The sequence below is a fragment of the Lactuca virosa genome, chromosome 5 (assembly GCF_052849685.1).
Source record: "Lactuca virosa cultivar CGN04683 chromosome 5, Lactuca_virosa_CGN04683_v6, whole genome shotgun sequence".
NCBI classification, from domain to species: domain Eukaryota; kingdom Viridiplantae; phylum Streptophyta; class Magnoliopsida; order Asterales; family Asteraceae; genus Lactuca; species Lactuca virosa.
Window position 1 is genome coordinate 186,482,504 of NC_136430.1, and position 16,130 is coordinate 186,498,633.

Genomic DNA, 16,130 nt, shown 5'->3' on the forward strand with positions numbered 1-16,130 from the left:
TAAAAGTAGGATTAAAACTAGTTGAGTTTACACACATCAAGTTTTTGGTGCCGTTGCCAGGGAACGGTTCAAAAATTAGCACTAATTTCTAGTTTTATCGATCCTTTGTGTGAGATTTATCTTGTACAAAGTTATTTTTAGGTAATTTAGTTATTAGGATTAGTTTTAATAGTTTTCTGTTTTAAGAAATATAATTAGGATTTTTTCTGTTTTTGCCTTGAACTCGCCGAGTGCAGTCGAAGCTACTCGGCGAGTCCATCGCTGTTTCACAGTTTTTATTTTTATTTTCTTTTTGTTCTTTTTACGCGTTTTTCTTACTTTGGTTGCAGTTGTTACATGACCCGAGGATCCAATACGCCTTTGGTTCCTCCACTTGAAGACCCGGAGTCAGCTCTAAAGAAAAACAAAGACAAAGTCCTCGAAAATCCGCCAAAGAAATCACCCTTCAAGGACCTTAAATCCGTCTTTGGGAAGAAGAAAGACAAGAAACCAGGAGAATCCAGCAGTCGAAAAAGCGAAGAAAGCACTTTTGGAAATCTTGGAGACGATACGTTACAAATCGAAACCGAGGTAGAGGACGAGCACGAATCCGGATACGAAGAGGAAAGCGATCAAGAAGGTGACTTTGACAACACCATGGCGAACATCGATGAAGTTCCCATGGGCGAATGGAAGAAAAGGATACGTGACGATACCGGCCCGGGACTTGTGCAACCCGCAATTCCCGCAACTGCCACTTTTGAGCTTAAGGGCCACATACTTGCTCAACTCAAGGAGATCCCATTCTACGGGAAGGATCACGAAGATGCATACAAACATCTAGAAGAGGTTAACAACATAGCCGACTACTTCAACATTCCAAACGTACCTCGCGACACCGTTCTACTCCGTATGCTACCGGTCACGTTCAAGGGAGCCGCAAAAGATTGGCTTAAATCACTCCCTCCCAGATCCATCACTACTTGGGCCAAGATGAAGATGGAATTTATAGACCAATTTTGCCCTCCTTCAAAGATAGCTATGTTGAAGAAAGCCATTGCCAATTTTGAGCAACAAGCTGGAGAGTCACTATACGAGGCATGGGAGAGATACAAGGGTCTACTAAGGAACTGCCCACATCATGATCTAAATAGCCAACAAGAAGATTCCATTTTCTATGATGGAGTGAACGTGACAACAAGGCAGCTCCTTGATTCGCAAGGACCTCTCACAAAGAAAGCTCCCCCGGTAATCAAAGAACTAATTGAAGAATTCTCTAAGCACTCTAGGGAATACCACAACCCAAGGAATGACTTGACTCGAGGGGCGGTGGACTCCATTACCGATGACATGGCAACAATGATGGAAAAGTTGGAAAGCATGGATCGAAGAATGACTAAGATGGACCAATCCATCCATGCCATTAGAGTGGGATGTGAGAACTGTAGAGGACCTCACCTTACTAAAGATTGTGACCTTGATGAAAACGGGAACCGAAAAGTTCAAGTATGCTATTCAAGTGGAGATAGATATGATGACAATTGGCGAAAACCCAAGAAAGAATGGCTACCATACGAAGAGTACAAGAAGGCAAAAGAGGAAAAGTTCACACAAAAAGATAGAGGCTTTTATCAAAAGGAGGAACCGGTGCTGGAAAAGAAACCGGATTTAGAAGACATGCTTACAAGGTTCGTGGCCGCCTCCGAAAAAAGGCATAATGATACCGATACTGCTTTAAAAGATCAACAAAATATTTTGAGAGAGCACCAAATTATGATGAAAGATCAACAAGCTCTGCTTAGGAATCAACAAGCCTCTATTCTAAACATCGAAAAGCAGTTGGGCCAACTTGCACAACAAGTAAACGAGAGGCGACCGGGTGGACTTCCTAGTAATACCGAAAGTAACCCAAAAGGTGCACATATAAATATCGTGACAACTAGGAGTGGGAAGATTATAACTCCTCTGGCCCCTATTCAGCAAGAAGACCCCAAGGTGGTGTAAGAGGAAGAAGCAGAACCTGAAGAATCACAGTTTCCCGACCCGACTCGCCGAGTCGGTGATATGAACTCGACGAGTCCCCCACCTGAACAGAAAAGTCAGCCTCCTGTCAAGCCATATCAGCCCCCACTTCCATTTCCTGCTCGAGCAAGACATGAAAATAATGAACTTGACTACCAGAAGTTTCTAGAACACATAAAGGCTCTCCAAATCAATATGCCATTCATAGAAGCAGTTGCACAAATGCCGAAATATGCAAAATTCCTCAAAGAGCTGCTAACTAATAGAAAACAGATGGAAGAGGTGAAGAAGGTGGTCCTAAACGAGAACTGTTCAGCTGCTATGTTGAACAAACTACCCAAGAAGAAGGGCGATCCGGGAAGCCTAACCTTGCCTTGCCAATTTGGAAACTTAGCTACTATTTAAGCATTGGCTGATTCAGGGGCAAGTGTAAATCTCATGCCATACTCATTTTTCAAGAAATTAGATCTCCCGGAGCCAAGACCCATTCGTATGGCAATTCACCTAGCAAACAAGACGGTTACATTTCCTAGGGGGATATGTGAAGATCTATTGGTGAAGGTTGATAAGTTCGTATTTCCCGCAGATTTTATAGTGTTGAACATGGAAGCGGATCCTCAAGTCCCAATCATACTTGGAAGACCGTTCCTTAACACCGCAAGTGCTATAGTTGACATGCGAGATTCCAAACTTACTCTTCGAGTGGGGGATGAATCAGTTACTTTTGGAGTTGATCAAGCCATGAAGCATGCAAGGAGTAGTGACGACACGACATTTTCAATTGACATGTTGGATGAATTAGTGGAGGAATGGAATGAAGATGAGCCAAACAAGTCCACCGTCACATTTGAAGAAGAATTTGATGCTTAAAGAGACTTGCTAGAAATAGAGAGACTGCTAGAGGAAGCCGAGTACAACGATATGATCAGAAGTGCAGAACACCCGACTCGTCGAGTAGCCTCGACCGACTCGACGAGTCCATCCGCAGAATCCCAATCAGTCGCGAATTACGCCCAGGACTCGACGAGTCCCCTCCCTGGACTCGACGTGTTCAGCATTCATAACACAAAAACTGAGCTTAAAACACTGCCCGATCACTTGGAATATGCATTTCTTGAAGATGGCCAACAAAAACCTGTAATTATAGCTGCTGATCTGGCCAAACATGAGAAAGAAAGTCTTGTGGGGGTACTAAAGAAGAGGCAAGGTGCTATAGCATGGAAGATAACCGACATAAAGGGAATTAGTCTGGCCTATTGTTCTCACAAAATTAACTTAGAAGATGGAGAAAAAGCTGTAGTACAATGCCAAAGAAGACTCAACCCGAATATGCAAGAAGTTGTGAAAAAGGAGGTGGTGAAACTACTAGATGCCGGAATAATTTACTCGATCTCCGATAGCCCGTGGGTGAGTCCGGTCCAAGTGGTCCCGAAGAAAGGAGGAATGACGGTGGTGGCCAACGAAAATAACAAATTAATTCCAACGAGGACGGTAACCGGGTGGCGTGTTTGCATCGACTATAGAAAACTAAATGATGCAACATGCAAGGATCATTTTCCACTACCATTCATCGATCAAATGCTCGAGAGGTTGTCCGGCCATCTTTATTATTGTTTCCTTGATGGTTTCTCGGGGTACTTTCAAATTCCAATCGATCTACAAGACCAAGAGAAGACCACTTTTACATGCCCGAGTAGAACATTCACATATAGACACATGCCTTTTGGGTTATGCAATGCAACATCTACTTTCCAAAGGTGCATGATGGCCATCTTCCACGATATGATTGAGAAGTTTATAGAGGTTTTTATGGACGATTTCTCGGTGTTTGGATCATCTTTTGAAGATTGCCTATCTAATTTGGATTTGATGCTAGCTCGATGCGAGAAGACAAACCTTGTACTCAATTGGGAAAAATGCCACTTCATGGTGAAAGAAGGAATTGTATTGGGTCACAAAGTTTCAAGGAAAGGGATAGAAGTGGATAGAGCAAAAGTAGACACAATAGCAAAGCTACCCCCTCCGACTAATGTAAAAGGGGTAAGGAGTTTTCTTGGCCATGCGGGGTTCTATCGTCGCTTCATTAAAGATTTCTCGAAGATCACTAGGCCCTTGACACAACTACTTTTGAAGGATGCCCCTTTCATGTTTTCTAAAGACTGTCATGAAACATTCCACTTGTTGAAGGAAAGATTGATCACTACTCCTATCATGATAGCACCCAATTGGGATCTTCCTTTCGAGCTAATGTGTGACGCGAGTGATTATGCTGTGGGTGCTGTTCTAGGGCAAAGGGTTGATAAACATTTTCAACCAATCTACTACGCAAGCAAGACATTGAATCCGACTCAAGAGAATTACACTACTACCGAGAAGGAGCTGTTAGCAGTGGTCTACGCTTTTGATAAGTTCCGGCCATACTTAGTCTTATCCAAGACAATCGTTTTTACCGACCACTCCGCGTTGAAGTATTTATTTGCTAAACAAGATGCGAAGCCCAGATTGATACGTTGGGTCCTACTTTTACAAGAGTTTGATATCGAAATACGCGACAAAAAGGGGATGGAAAACATAGCTGCCGATCACCTATCACGACTAGAGAACCCACTTTTGGAGGAGTTAGAGGAAGATAAAATTGGAAACGACTTTCCCGATGAATGTCTTTTAGTAGTATCCGGAGAATTACCATGGTTTGCGGATATAGCTAACTATTTAGCAACCAATTACATTCCAAAAGACTTAACCCGCCAACAAAAGAAGAAATTCTTTTTAGAAATCAAGTACTACTTTTGGGATGAGCCGTATCTCTTCCGAAGCTGCGCAGATGGAATGATAAGAAGATGTGTATTCGGGAAGGAAAGTTAAGAAATTTTGGCACACTGCCATAGCGGACCCGCTGGAGGACATCATGGAGCACATTACACGGCTAAGAAGATTTCTGATGTTGGGTTTTATTGGCCAACAATTTTTAAGGATGCTGCTCAATATGTCAAGGAGTGTGACTCATGCCAAAGAGCGGGGAATATAGCATCCCGAAATGAAATGCCCCAACATAGCATTCAAATTTGTGAAGTATTTGATGTGTGGGGGATTGACTTCATGGGACCTTTTCCCATGTCTAAAGGGAATAAATACATCTTGGTGGCGGTTGATTACATGTCTAAGTGGGCGGAGGCACAAGCATTACCCACTAATGATGCTCGGGTGGTAGTACGATTTTTAAAGAAACTATTCTCAAGATTTGGAGTTCCTAAAGCTCTTATTAGTGACCGGGGCACTCATTTTGCAAATGACCAATTGGCCAAGGTATTGAAGAGATATGGGGTGCAACATAGGTTCTCAACATCATACCATCCACAAACAAATGGCCAAACCGAAGTAACAAATCGAGCATTAAAAAGAATTTTGGAAAGATCGGTTGGCGGAAATCGAAAGGAGTGGTCGGATAAATTAGATGATGCACTTTGGGCCTTCCGGACAGCTTTTAAGACACCTATTGGTACTACACCATATAGGCTAGTCTATGGAAAAAATTGCCACTTACCGGTTGAAATAGAGCACTAGGCTTATTGGGCATTAAAGGTGTGCAATTTTGATTTGGAAGAGCTTAGAACTAACCGGTTAATGCAAATGAATGCCTTAGAAGAGCTTAGGAATGAGGCCTACATTAGTTCCTTGATATATAAAGAAAAGACCAAGAAATGGCATGATAGAAGATTGAAGGGTAATAAAGACTTTAAAGAGGGACAAAAGGTGCTACTTTTCAATTCAAGGTTAAAACTTTTTTCGGGCACGCTAAAGACGCGATGGGATGGTCCTTTTATGGTGAAACAAGTCTTTCCACATGGGGCTATTGAGCTTATATCGAGAGATGGAACTCATTTCAAAGTTAATGGCCATAGAGTGAAGAGGTATGAGGAAGGCATTCCTAAAGCTGAAGGACTTGAAGAAGGACTGCTTCTGGAAGGAACCACAGAACCTTAGAGCGGAAAGAAGTCCAGCTAAAGACTCTTCAAAAAGAAGCGCTTTCGGGAGGCAACCCGCGTGTGACAACCGTCAAATTCAAGTCAAAGTCAAAGTCAAAGTCAACAAGTCAAACCAGTCAACTTAACTAGTACTTGTATGTTAAAAGTTATTCTATGTATAAAAATGTGTATCTTTATGTCAAAAATTCAACTGTCTCGAAGAATCTATGTGTTAATAATGTAAAAACCCTAAAAAGGGAGTTAAACGCATTAAAACACGACTAAGGACCATTTCGGGGACTTAAAACGATCATTAACGAAGCATAACGGGGTTCGCGAACCTTGCAGTTGCGAGATTATGCGATAATAATGGCTAAGGTTAAATCTCTCCCAAATCTCTCTAAGTATTTGAAATCTCTCCAAGTATGTTAAATCTCTCCCAAATCTCTCCAAGCATGTGAAATCTCTCCCAAATCTCTCCAAGTATGTGAAATCTCTCCCAAATCTCTCCAAGCATGTGAAATCTCTCCCAAATCTCTCTAAGCATGTGAAATCTCTCCAAGCATGTGAAATCTCTCCCAAAACTCTCCAAGTATGAGAAATCTCTCCCAAATCTCTCCAAGCATGTGAAATCTCTTCCAAATCTCTCTAAGTATGTGAAATCTCTCCAAGCATGTGAAATCTCTCCCAAATCTCTCCAAGTATGTGAAATCTCTCCCAAATCTCTCCAAGCATGTGAAATCTCTCCCAAATCTCTCTAAGTATGTGAAATCTCTCCAAGAATGTGAAATCTCTCCCAAATCTCTCCAAGTATGTGAAATCTCTCCCAAATCTCTCCAAGAATGTGAAATCTCTCCAAGTATGTGAAATCTCTCCCAAATCTCTCCCAAAATCTCTCTCGAACTTTTTATAGTCATCCGGGTCATCCCGACCCTTAACTTGGTCAAAAATCACGCAAAACGGAAAGATTTCTCGAAAAACAGCCATATAGAACCGAAACTCCTCTTAGGAACCGAAACTCCTCTTTGGAACCGAAACCCCTCTTAGGAACAGAAACTCCTCTTAGGAGCCGAAACTCCCCTTAGGAGCCGAAACCCTCCTGTCAGAACCGAAAGTGTCAGAAGCCTCTCGGACCGAAACCTCAGCGGACCGAAGCTCAGCAGCGAGGACCGAACTTCGGCCCCCATCCGAGACTCTCGCATCCCACTTCGGACCTTCAGACCCTCGGCCTACTCTCGGTCCTTCTTCTTCCCTTCTCTCGGTTCCTAACTCCTAAGAGCCGAACCTCGCAGGTTCGGTCCCTATTGTCCGGTTTTCGACTACTTTCGCCTCCTAAGCCCGTTTTTGACGGGATTTTTTCACCAAATTCATATCTTTATCATTTTTAACCCCCAGAACTATTATTTTAATTATTTTTCAAGGACTTATTAATTAAAAATCATTATTTTATATTAAGAGGATATTTACCCCACAAGTGGGTCAAGTATGCCCACTTGCCTTCCATGTGTCATCCTCCCACTTGCCACCTTATCCACATCACACAAACCAATGCACAAATCACTTCAAACTCACAAGTTGCTCCAGCAACCCTCCATATAAGGAAATGTCTGGGATTCCCTTGATCTTTTACTTCACCATCAAAATTACACTTCTTAAACCATCAAGAGGGCCTCTTTTCTCTCAACTTTCAGCCACACTTTTGATGTGTTCTTGAGTCATTTATTCACTTATTGGTAAGTATTTCCTTCTAACTCAAGTGTTATTACATGTTTTCATAACACTCTTGGATTAACGACTCATATCTTCACACCAAAAATCGTTCTTAGGATCATCCAAAACTTCGTGTGTTCATCAAGTGATCTAGACTTGAAACTCATCATCTTCAACCTTCCACTCTACAAGAAATCACTCAAGGTGAGTTCATACCCCTACATTTTCTAGTTTTCTTGAGTTTTCAGGGGGGGGGGGGGAATACAAGTTAAAACACCAAAACATATTCAAAACTCAACTTGACAGCTTACAACAAAAAAGTTGTGACCTGTTCACGAACTGTTTTACCCAACTTAAACTTAATATCTTTCAAAACTGTTTAATATGCAAGTAGTTCAGGTTTATACCTTTAAAATGACTACTTTCACATCTCCATATGATTTTTCTACGATTTATGGTGATTTTGACAAAACTGCCTATCATTTCAGAAACGAATTCGGACCAGTCTGTGATTATGAACACTTTCACATAAGTTAGAGACTTCAAAAAATCATAATAAAAATTATGAATAAACTAGACACATTTTATAAACTCTCAGAGTTTACGGAGTTAGTTTTCGACTCCGTATGATTTTTCTATGATAATTTCAAACCAGTGCAGAAAGGATAAAAACTAGTTGCATAGTTTACCTTATTAATAACACTTTGTAGTATGTTGAGCAAAGTGCATAACAATAAGTTTCTCCATGTTTGGATGCATTCTTGTTAGTTTATTATCCTAAATAGAAATTAGTCATTCATGTTAAGGTTTTTCCTCCATTCATTTCGAACACATATAATAAACTACATTAAGTATAATTTATGAATTTTCGATAAAAGCATACTACATGGAAAAGGTTTTACTCTCAAAACAAATGGGTTTTTCATATACTACTTGATAAACTATAATATTAATAGTTTATGGATTTATATCACAAATGTATTTTCATAAAAGGTGATTTCACTTCCTCCACGGAAGAGGTTTTATACTTAAAACTATATGTAAACTAGTTAACGTAAGTTGTGAGACATTGTCCTTCGGGGTACTCTTAAGTACCACAGAAAATCCTGAATTAGTTATAACCAGAGTCTCTTGTAGGGAGAGCGTGATAAGTGTGTATAGATCTATATTGGGATTGACAACCCACACCCATGCTGCTTGCATAAGTCCGATTGGCCGATTGGGGGTGACAAGTGTCATTTCGATTCCGACGCCTGAAGAACGTCGTAAGCAGGTTATTCTGTCATAGTATGGTTATAGCGACTCACATAGGGAGTTAACAATCTTTCCAGTTTACAGGAAAAATTCTACTTTGAAAAGGGGTTTTACTTCTAAATTAAACGAGTTTATGCCGATTTAAACTTGCATGAATTACTCTAAGTATGGAAAAATACTTGTATATTCTCGGTCTTGACGCTTAAGGCTACATGACTTTTTATAAGGAAAATATTGGATTTTCTTTGGAAACACATTCCCATTATGAACATTATAAGCACAAAACACACGCATATTCTCTGTCTTAAGAATTAGGACTACATGACTTTTATAAGGAAAATATTGGGTTTTCTTTGGAAAACATATTTCTATCAAAACTATATTTCATCTAAAATTGTTAGACTTCAGCTATAATTGCTAAGTGTATATGCTAGAGTTATATAAGAATCTAGTCGCAATCGACCTAGAATTGGCGGGCCAGCCTTACTTCCTGTTCCTTGTTTGGTTGTGGACCTAGGGCAGACCCATTATATTCGACGGTTTATTTAAATTAAATTTTATATAACTTATATAAACTGGGTGATGATAGAAGGAATCTACAGGTCTTTGTAGGGTACATTATTGCATAACATAGGAAAATATTAAATTTTCTGGAATCATATTCTATCGCTTTTTACAAGGAAAACGGCTTCTTTCTCAAATAAAACTCTCATGAACTCACCAACTTAATTGTTGACGCTTTTTCAAACTACTTGTATTCTCAGGAATTCAGTGAAACAGGAAATCAACCGCTTTTGAGGATGGGACGTTAAATCGTCAAACATTTCATTTTTGTCATCATAAGTGTAATTGATTGGAAACATGTAAACACATACTATTGTATAACTTTTTCAATTATATTTATGATGGTTGTATTTACTTTGGGCACTATTATACTCGTTGTTGTGATACTATACATGAAGTCCGCCACCTCCGGACGTTTCCGCCATCCTTGGTTTGGGGGTGTGACACCGCGTTTAGAGTTTATTTCTTTTTCTTCTCTTTTTCGTTTTTTTTTATTTTCATTTTGCTTAGGATTTGTTTTTATCAATCTTCTTCTGTGCTTAAAATGATTGCTTGAGGGCAAGCAATGCTCAAGTGTGGGGTGGCATACATTTTGAAAACTCAAATTTTTCACAGAATGAAAAACTCGACGAGTCCCTATGTCTACTCGGCGAGTCCATTTCAGAAATCCCGAAAAATCGCTGAATCAGGCATCTACTCGCCGAGTAGGTCCGCCTACTCGACGAGTCCATGTATTACCCGGAAAAAAATTGTTTTTATATTACATTCTGTAAAAAGAGGGGTTTTACCCTAAATTGCAAAACACTTTCTGCCATTCATACGAGCCGCCCCCCATACTCGACGTGCACTCTCTCAAGCTTTCATCTTGAATCTTCTCTTTTCCTGAGAATTCAACCAACAAGGTAACAACTTTAGCTCGTAATCCTTTACAAGTTTCGATCTCTGGTGGAACATCACCCTTAATTTCTGGAAAATCCCGATTTTGGGAAGACTTGGATTTTAGGGTTTTGATTTTTGACAAATTAGGACATTTTAGACGTAATTTTTTACAATCATATGCTCCTGGATCATACCGAAGCAAACCCCTGAAATAATTTATGGATTTGGCTGGTTAATTTCATCAGAACAGATCTGGACCCCCGCAGTTCGTCCTACTCGCCGAGTCGGTTCGTGGACTCGGCGAGTCCATGCTGCTGATGCCCAGTATTCCGCCATTTTTAATACTTTCGGTATTTTGCTTGTGGTTTTCTTGTTTCTTTGCTGTGAAGGAACCATGTCTAGGAGAGGTCAAAGTTCACGAGGAGACGGTTATGGGGACATCCCATGGTTGACTTTTCCAAGCATTACCAACAAGTCTTCACTCATACATACAAAAAGCAAGCTGGAGGCATTGAAGCGAAAAGAGATATATGTTGCTAATGAGTTGGACTGGTCATGGATAAGGCAAGCTGGGTTAGAGGAAGCGCTGAACCATTATTTGGTCAAGATTTGTGAAGTTAATGGGGTGCAAATAATCTGTGACGGGTGGAGTCGGTTGTTCAAGCTTGAAGAACCCGTGTATCAACAGCTTTGCTGGGAGTTCATTGCCACCATCTCTTTCTGGGGTGGTGATGACTACTACAGTCCGAATGTTATTTCATTCTGCCTTGGAGGAGAGTTTCGCCAGTGCTGCATTACAGAGCTGGCATGGAGGCTTGGTATTTATGATCAGAATGAGATCATATCTGAGACTTTTGAGTCATTCTTGGAGCAGTGCCATAAAGACTTGCCCGAGGATGTGGTTGCCTCTACTTGGCGGACCACCATTGCCAACCGGGTTTACATTCGTTCATCCGCCTAAGAAGGGAGCATCCGTTCCCCTATTCATCGCTTAATACATCGTTGGATTGCGAGCACTATAAACATGCGAAATGATGACGATAAAGTCCCCACTCTAGACATCTTTTACATGTGGAGTATTATCTCTCCTAATGTATTTTGCAATTTACCATATTGTATGGAAAAATACTTGGCAGAGGGGGCAGTCAAAGAGCGGGTGACCTCAAAAATCAATGGTGGCATGTTTGTTACAAGGCTTGCGAGGACTTATGGTATTTTGGACCAACAAGAGGCACGAGCATTGACTATGATTCCTAGTCCTCCCTTCAGCACAACATTATTCAGGAGGGCTAGGATCATTGAGGATTATGGAGGGGGGCATGTTAGTATCCCAAATGATGATGAACCGTTAGTGCCGGAGGAACCGGGAAGGAGGGTGAGGCAAAGGAGAGAGCGGGTGCAACAAGACCCACCGGTTATTCCGGTGGATGAGGAGCTACCTATGGATTGGTATAATATTGAGCTGCGAAGATACCAAGATGACCTCGGGCGGGGCGTGAACTATGTCAATGAGTCATTTGTTTATTTATTCGAAAAATTGCATTTTGCACCAAGGCCCGGTCCCGGATTCCCGTATGTGCCGAGTGTTGGGTTTTGAGCATTCTAACACTCCTATGGTGTACATGCAACCCTATAAACCTTGGATCTATCTTTTCTCTATTATACATGCAAATATTAAATATTCCAAGGTTTCATCCTAACTAGCATATTATGAAGCACCTATACTACAAAGTTCTAATTAGATGACATACCTTTTTATGTAGCTTGATGTCTTCAAGCTTTAAGAGCTTAGCCCCAATAGTGTGGAAGCCTCAAGTGGAATCACAAATCACCAAAACACCTTGGAAAACCTTTGAAGAATATGGATACTTGGCTCACACTATGAAATCGGTTATTGCCCTCTTTAGTGTATCCACACTAGCCACTAGCATAATTTCATGAACCATAAGACCCTTTATATAGTGTGGAGGATTAGGGTTAAACCCTAATACCCATGACCTTTCATTTCCTAGGATCCATGGGTTAAAGCTCCATGAACTATCCATGAAGACTTGGCCCAACCTAAATGAACTTGGCCCACTACACATATATATATATCTAAGAGTCCATATTTAATTAGTTCCTTTTGATCACTTAATTAATTATAAATTAATTCTTGATCAATACTAATTAAATAATATGACTATATATTAATATATTAGAACTTATAATATATTAATATAAATCATAAATATACTATTCTCAAAAGACTATCCATATAAATTGTGTCGGTGAAGTGCAACCAAAATGGACCATGCCGGGTCGGGTCAAGTACATGCCAAATATAGTTATGGACTTAGACATTAATCCAACAGTCTCCCACTTGGATAAGTCTAAAACTATTATTGAGTATGACTTCAAAAACCAACTGGCAATCGTAGCTCTTAAAGCCGCTGTCGAAGTCTGATCTTGTCAATGAACTCTGAACTTTGTCAATGACTTGTCCATTAGATAAGGGATCATATATTCCTCCATTCTAGATATCATATGGACTGAGACATGGATTATAATCATTCTCTCTGTCCATTTGTTGTTTCCCGATTTTCGATTTATGATGACTGACTGATTGAACAAATCAAATCAGTCCTGGCTTGGCCAAGCACTCACATGTGTCATCGCTAAATCATCGAGGGGCCCACAGATATCGCTTTTATCCCGAAGGTAAAAGGAATGGATAAACTTCGACTCATATCGCTTGTTCTACTACTTGTTGAATCATACACAAAGGGACGTTTTATAACATCGAGTTACCAAATGCGTTTTCGTGCAATCAATGTATAACCAACTCATAGTAACAACTCATATCTCTAGGTTTGAAGAATATAAGATATTATCGTCTCATGATCACTCGTGATAAAATCCATGAAGTGATTCAAATGAGCGCGGGTTGAATCCAATACTCAGAACTTATGAGCACTCATGAGTGTTGTAGCACCACTTTGTCCACCAACTTGGACCTCTACAAACCAACCCATGACAGTCTTGATTCATATCTACTTCCAACATATGACCGACTGTGGATGGTTTGAATAACTTAATCATTCAGGAAGAGCGACTTAGTTATTCTGGAAGTCAAAACATGCAAAGTGAAACACAAGAATAAATGAATCAAATATGGTATCAAACCCTATGAATATAAATAAACACTTTTATTTATCACCATACTGATTACTCATTATTCATTGTTTCGGTTTTATCAACTTTATACTTGAATTAAAAACACTAGTTGTCCCATGCTCCAAGCATGTACACTATGTTTTTCTTAAACAATAGCTTTGCCATACACCAAGTATGCACTCTATGTTTGTCTATGATCCTTACTTTGTGAAATAAACCAATTGAACATAATTTCAATGATTCTAATTTCACACTCCCAAATCCTTTTCGAAAAATGTGAGAATTTCAAATTCCTATCATTTATCGAAATCTGTTTAGATTTTAAACTTATATGCACTGACCCTCCTGTAATGAATATGTACAAAGTCACAAAGACTTGTCAACATTCATTATAAGGTATTCCAATGGAGATCAACTCCATGGAAACTAAGTCTCATATTCAAAGTACATTGCTTTGGACATGCTTCTTGCATTAAGTTTTCTAATCTTACACAGATAACTTCCACCTATGGAGACAACTCCATATTCTCATTTTGACTATCACTTCTGAATAAGAGATGCCTCTTTTCAGAATATGTAAATATGGTCCTTCCAAAATTAGCACTATACTTCCAACTGTCCCTGAGCAACCAATCTTTGGTAAACCTCAGATTGTCCTCGACAATTGCTTAATCATTTTAGTCATATCCAATTCTAGACCTTTTCCCTTCTTAATGCCTCTGGGCATTTGGAAAAATTTAGAAATGACAAATATTATAGCACATGCAATCGATCCTGTACACGATTCAAATGGTACACGATTCATGATGTCTCACATAAAGACATGATTCTAGACCAGTCTTTTGCTACAATATTTTTATTTGCCATGTTTTCAAAATTTGACTATGAAGAGGGATGCCGTAATCATAATCGAATTTTGAGAACGCAATATATAGAACTTCCTTAAGTTGAACCAATCCAACATGAAATTCATATATATATTCTTGACGAAAGATGATTAAGGTCTCAATCTAAGCCTTTAGAACTGAAATGAAGTATATCCTCTCCCTTAATTATAGCAAAACAACTTTTTCAATCCCTGCAGCCTCACGAATTGAAACTTTTGTTTTCTATAATTAACATTGCTAACTTGCAACACTAACAATAATTATCATGCTCCTACTAACATGATGATTATTAGCATAACACTTATGCTCCCACTAGCTTTGACATGTACTCAGAAATCAGCTGGACTTCTAGAAATCAATACTTTATTGACTTTCTTACCAAAGTTCAGATTTCTGATACGAGATGCTTTGATAAAACTTTATCAAAATCATACACCTTTCCTTAGATAGCATGCATGTGTGTCTAAACAATTTCAGAACTATGAAAAGGGATGCCGTAATCATAGTCTTAATTGTTTAGACCTTTTGCCATCTGCTTCAAATCTACTTGGTGGAAGTGTTTCCTCACCATCATTTTCATGAATCGGAGAGAAACCTTATGACCCTTAGATTTTATGGTGTATGTGTTCTTATCCATGTGAATCGTCAAAACCATAGTCACAAGACAAGGATAATGACAAATCCAAACTCATATGGACTGAACTTATGCAATCTTAACTTCTTGCCACCTGGCAGTACATGGCCTGCCATTGCTTCCAAGTTGTTATGCAACGAATTGAGAACTTTCAAAACTCCTATGGAAAGCCAACTTTAACTGGAATGGGCACAGAATATGTTAACACGATAGGTTATAAACCTCAAGTCGTGTGCTAGTGAAGAACCTCAGGTTTTATTCTTGATTAGTTCTTGAAATTCTTTTTAGGATCTTTAAGACTCCCACTATCCTCTTGACATATAAGACTATCTTGCCAAATATTCAAGAGATAGTTCGGATTCTTTATCAAGACAAACACTTCACACAATTGGCCTTAGTTGGTCTTTGTTTTATCCAAAACATCACAACTTACCAATTTCAAATGTACAAGAGTAGGACACTTTTACTCTTACATTTGACAAGTGTTTTAAACCTTTCTTTAAGATATGTCACTCAAGTTACAATTTTGGAGTATGACTCTAAGAATTGTTTTGGAACGAAGTATGACTCATCTTCCTAATCTAACCATTTCAACAATTCATGACTCCTCTTCTTAGTCATAAGAATGGACTAAGATGACCTTTAGAGGACTAATTGTGATATGATTTCTAAATCATTAAGATGATCACAAACATGATACTAAAGTACTTTCCCATCTTTTCAGATTTGAGAAACTTTTATCTTTCTGCCTAATTTGATTCTTCCCATTCGTTCTACCATACATTGAGACTTTTCCAATGTTTCAGAATTATACTTAAACTTGTAAGTATAACCATATTTACTAAACTTTAATAAATCAAATAGTCTTAACGAGCTTTGTGGTGGACATGACCAGTGCACAAGAATGTGTACTCGATCCCTTTAGTCCTTCACTTGACTCACACATCCATGTGAACAAGTAATTAGTCTTGATTTTCCAATGCTTGAAAGTTCTCATTCATCATACTATTCAACTTGCATGATTCCAAGTTTCGGTCCAATTGAAACTTGGGTGATGAGGAACTTTCCTAATTTGGTAAA

At 39.3% G+C, this 16,130-nt stretch overlaps 1 protein-coding gene and 1 non-coding gene across 2 annotated transcripts; one reads left to right on the plus strand and one right to left on the minus strand.

Annotated features, from left to right (window-relative positions):
• Positions 1-1,020: 1,020 nt before the first annotated feature.
• LOC145117962 (small nucleolar RNA R71) lies at positions 1,021-1,127 on the minus strand. The gene has a single exon (XR_013712953.1). It is a non-coding gene; the product is annotated as a small nucleolar RNA R71 (small nucleolar RNA).
• A 916-nt stretch (positions 1,128-2,043) lies between these two features.
• Positions 2,044-2,871, plus strand: LOC145112141 (uncharacterized). The gene is made up of 2 exons (XM_079048351.1): positions 2,044-2,311; positions 2,423-2,871. Exons 1-2 carry the CDS (start codon positions 2,044-2,046, stop codon positions 2,869-2,871), a joined length of 717 nt encoding a protein of 238 aa, XP_078904477.1.
• The last annotated feature ends 13,259 nt before the right edge of the window (positions 2,872-16,130 follow it).

What these genes read in the sequence shown, in the direction of transcription:
- LOC145112141 (XM_079048351.1), top strand. Translation starts at nt 2,044, where the DNA reads ATGAACTCGACGAGTCCCCCACCTGAACAGAAAAGTCAGCCTCCTGTC. An exon ending in GGTGGTCCTAAACGAGAACT is followed by an intron (nt 2,312 to 2,422) that starts GTTCAGCTGCTA and finishes TGGCTGATTCAG; the next exon opens with GGGCAAGTGTAAATCTCATG.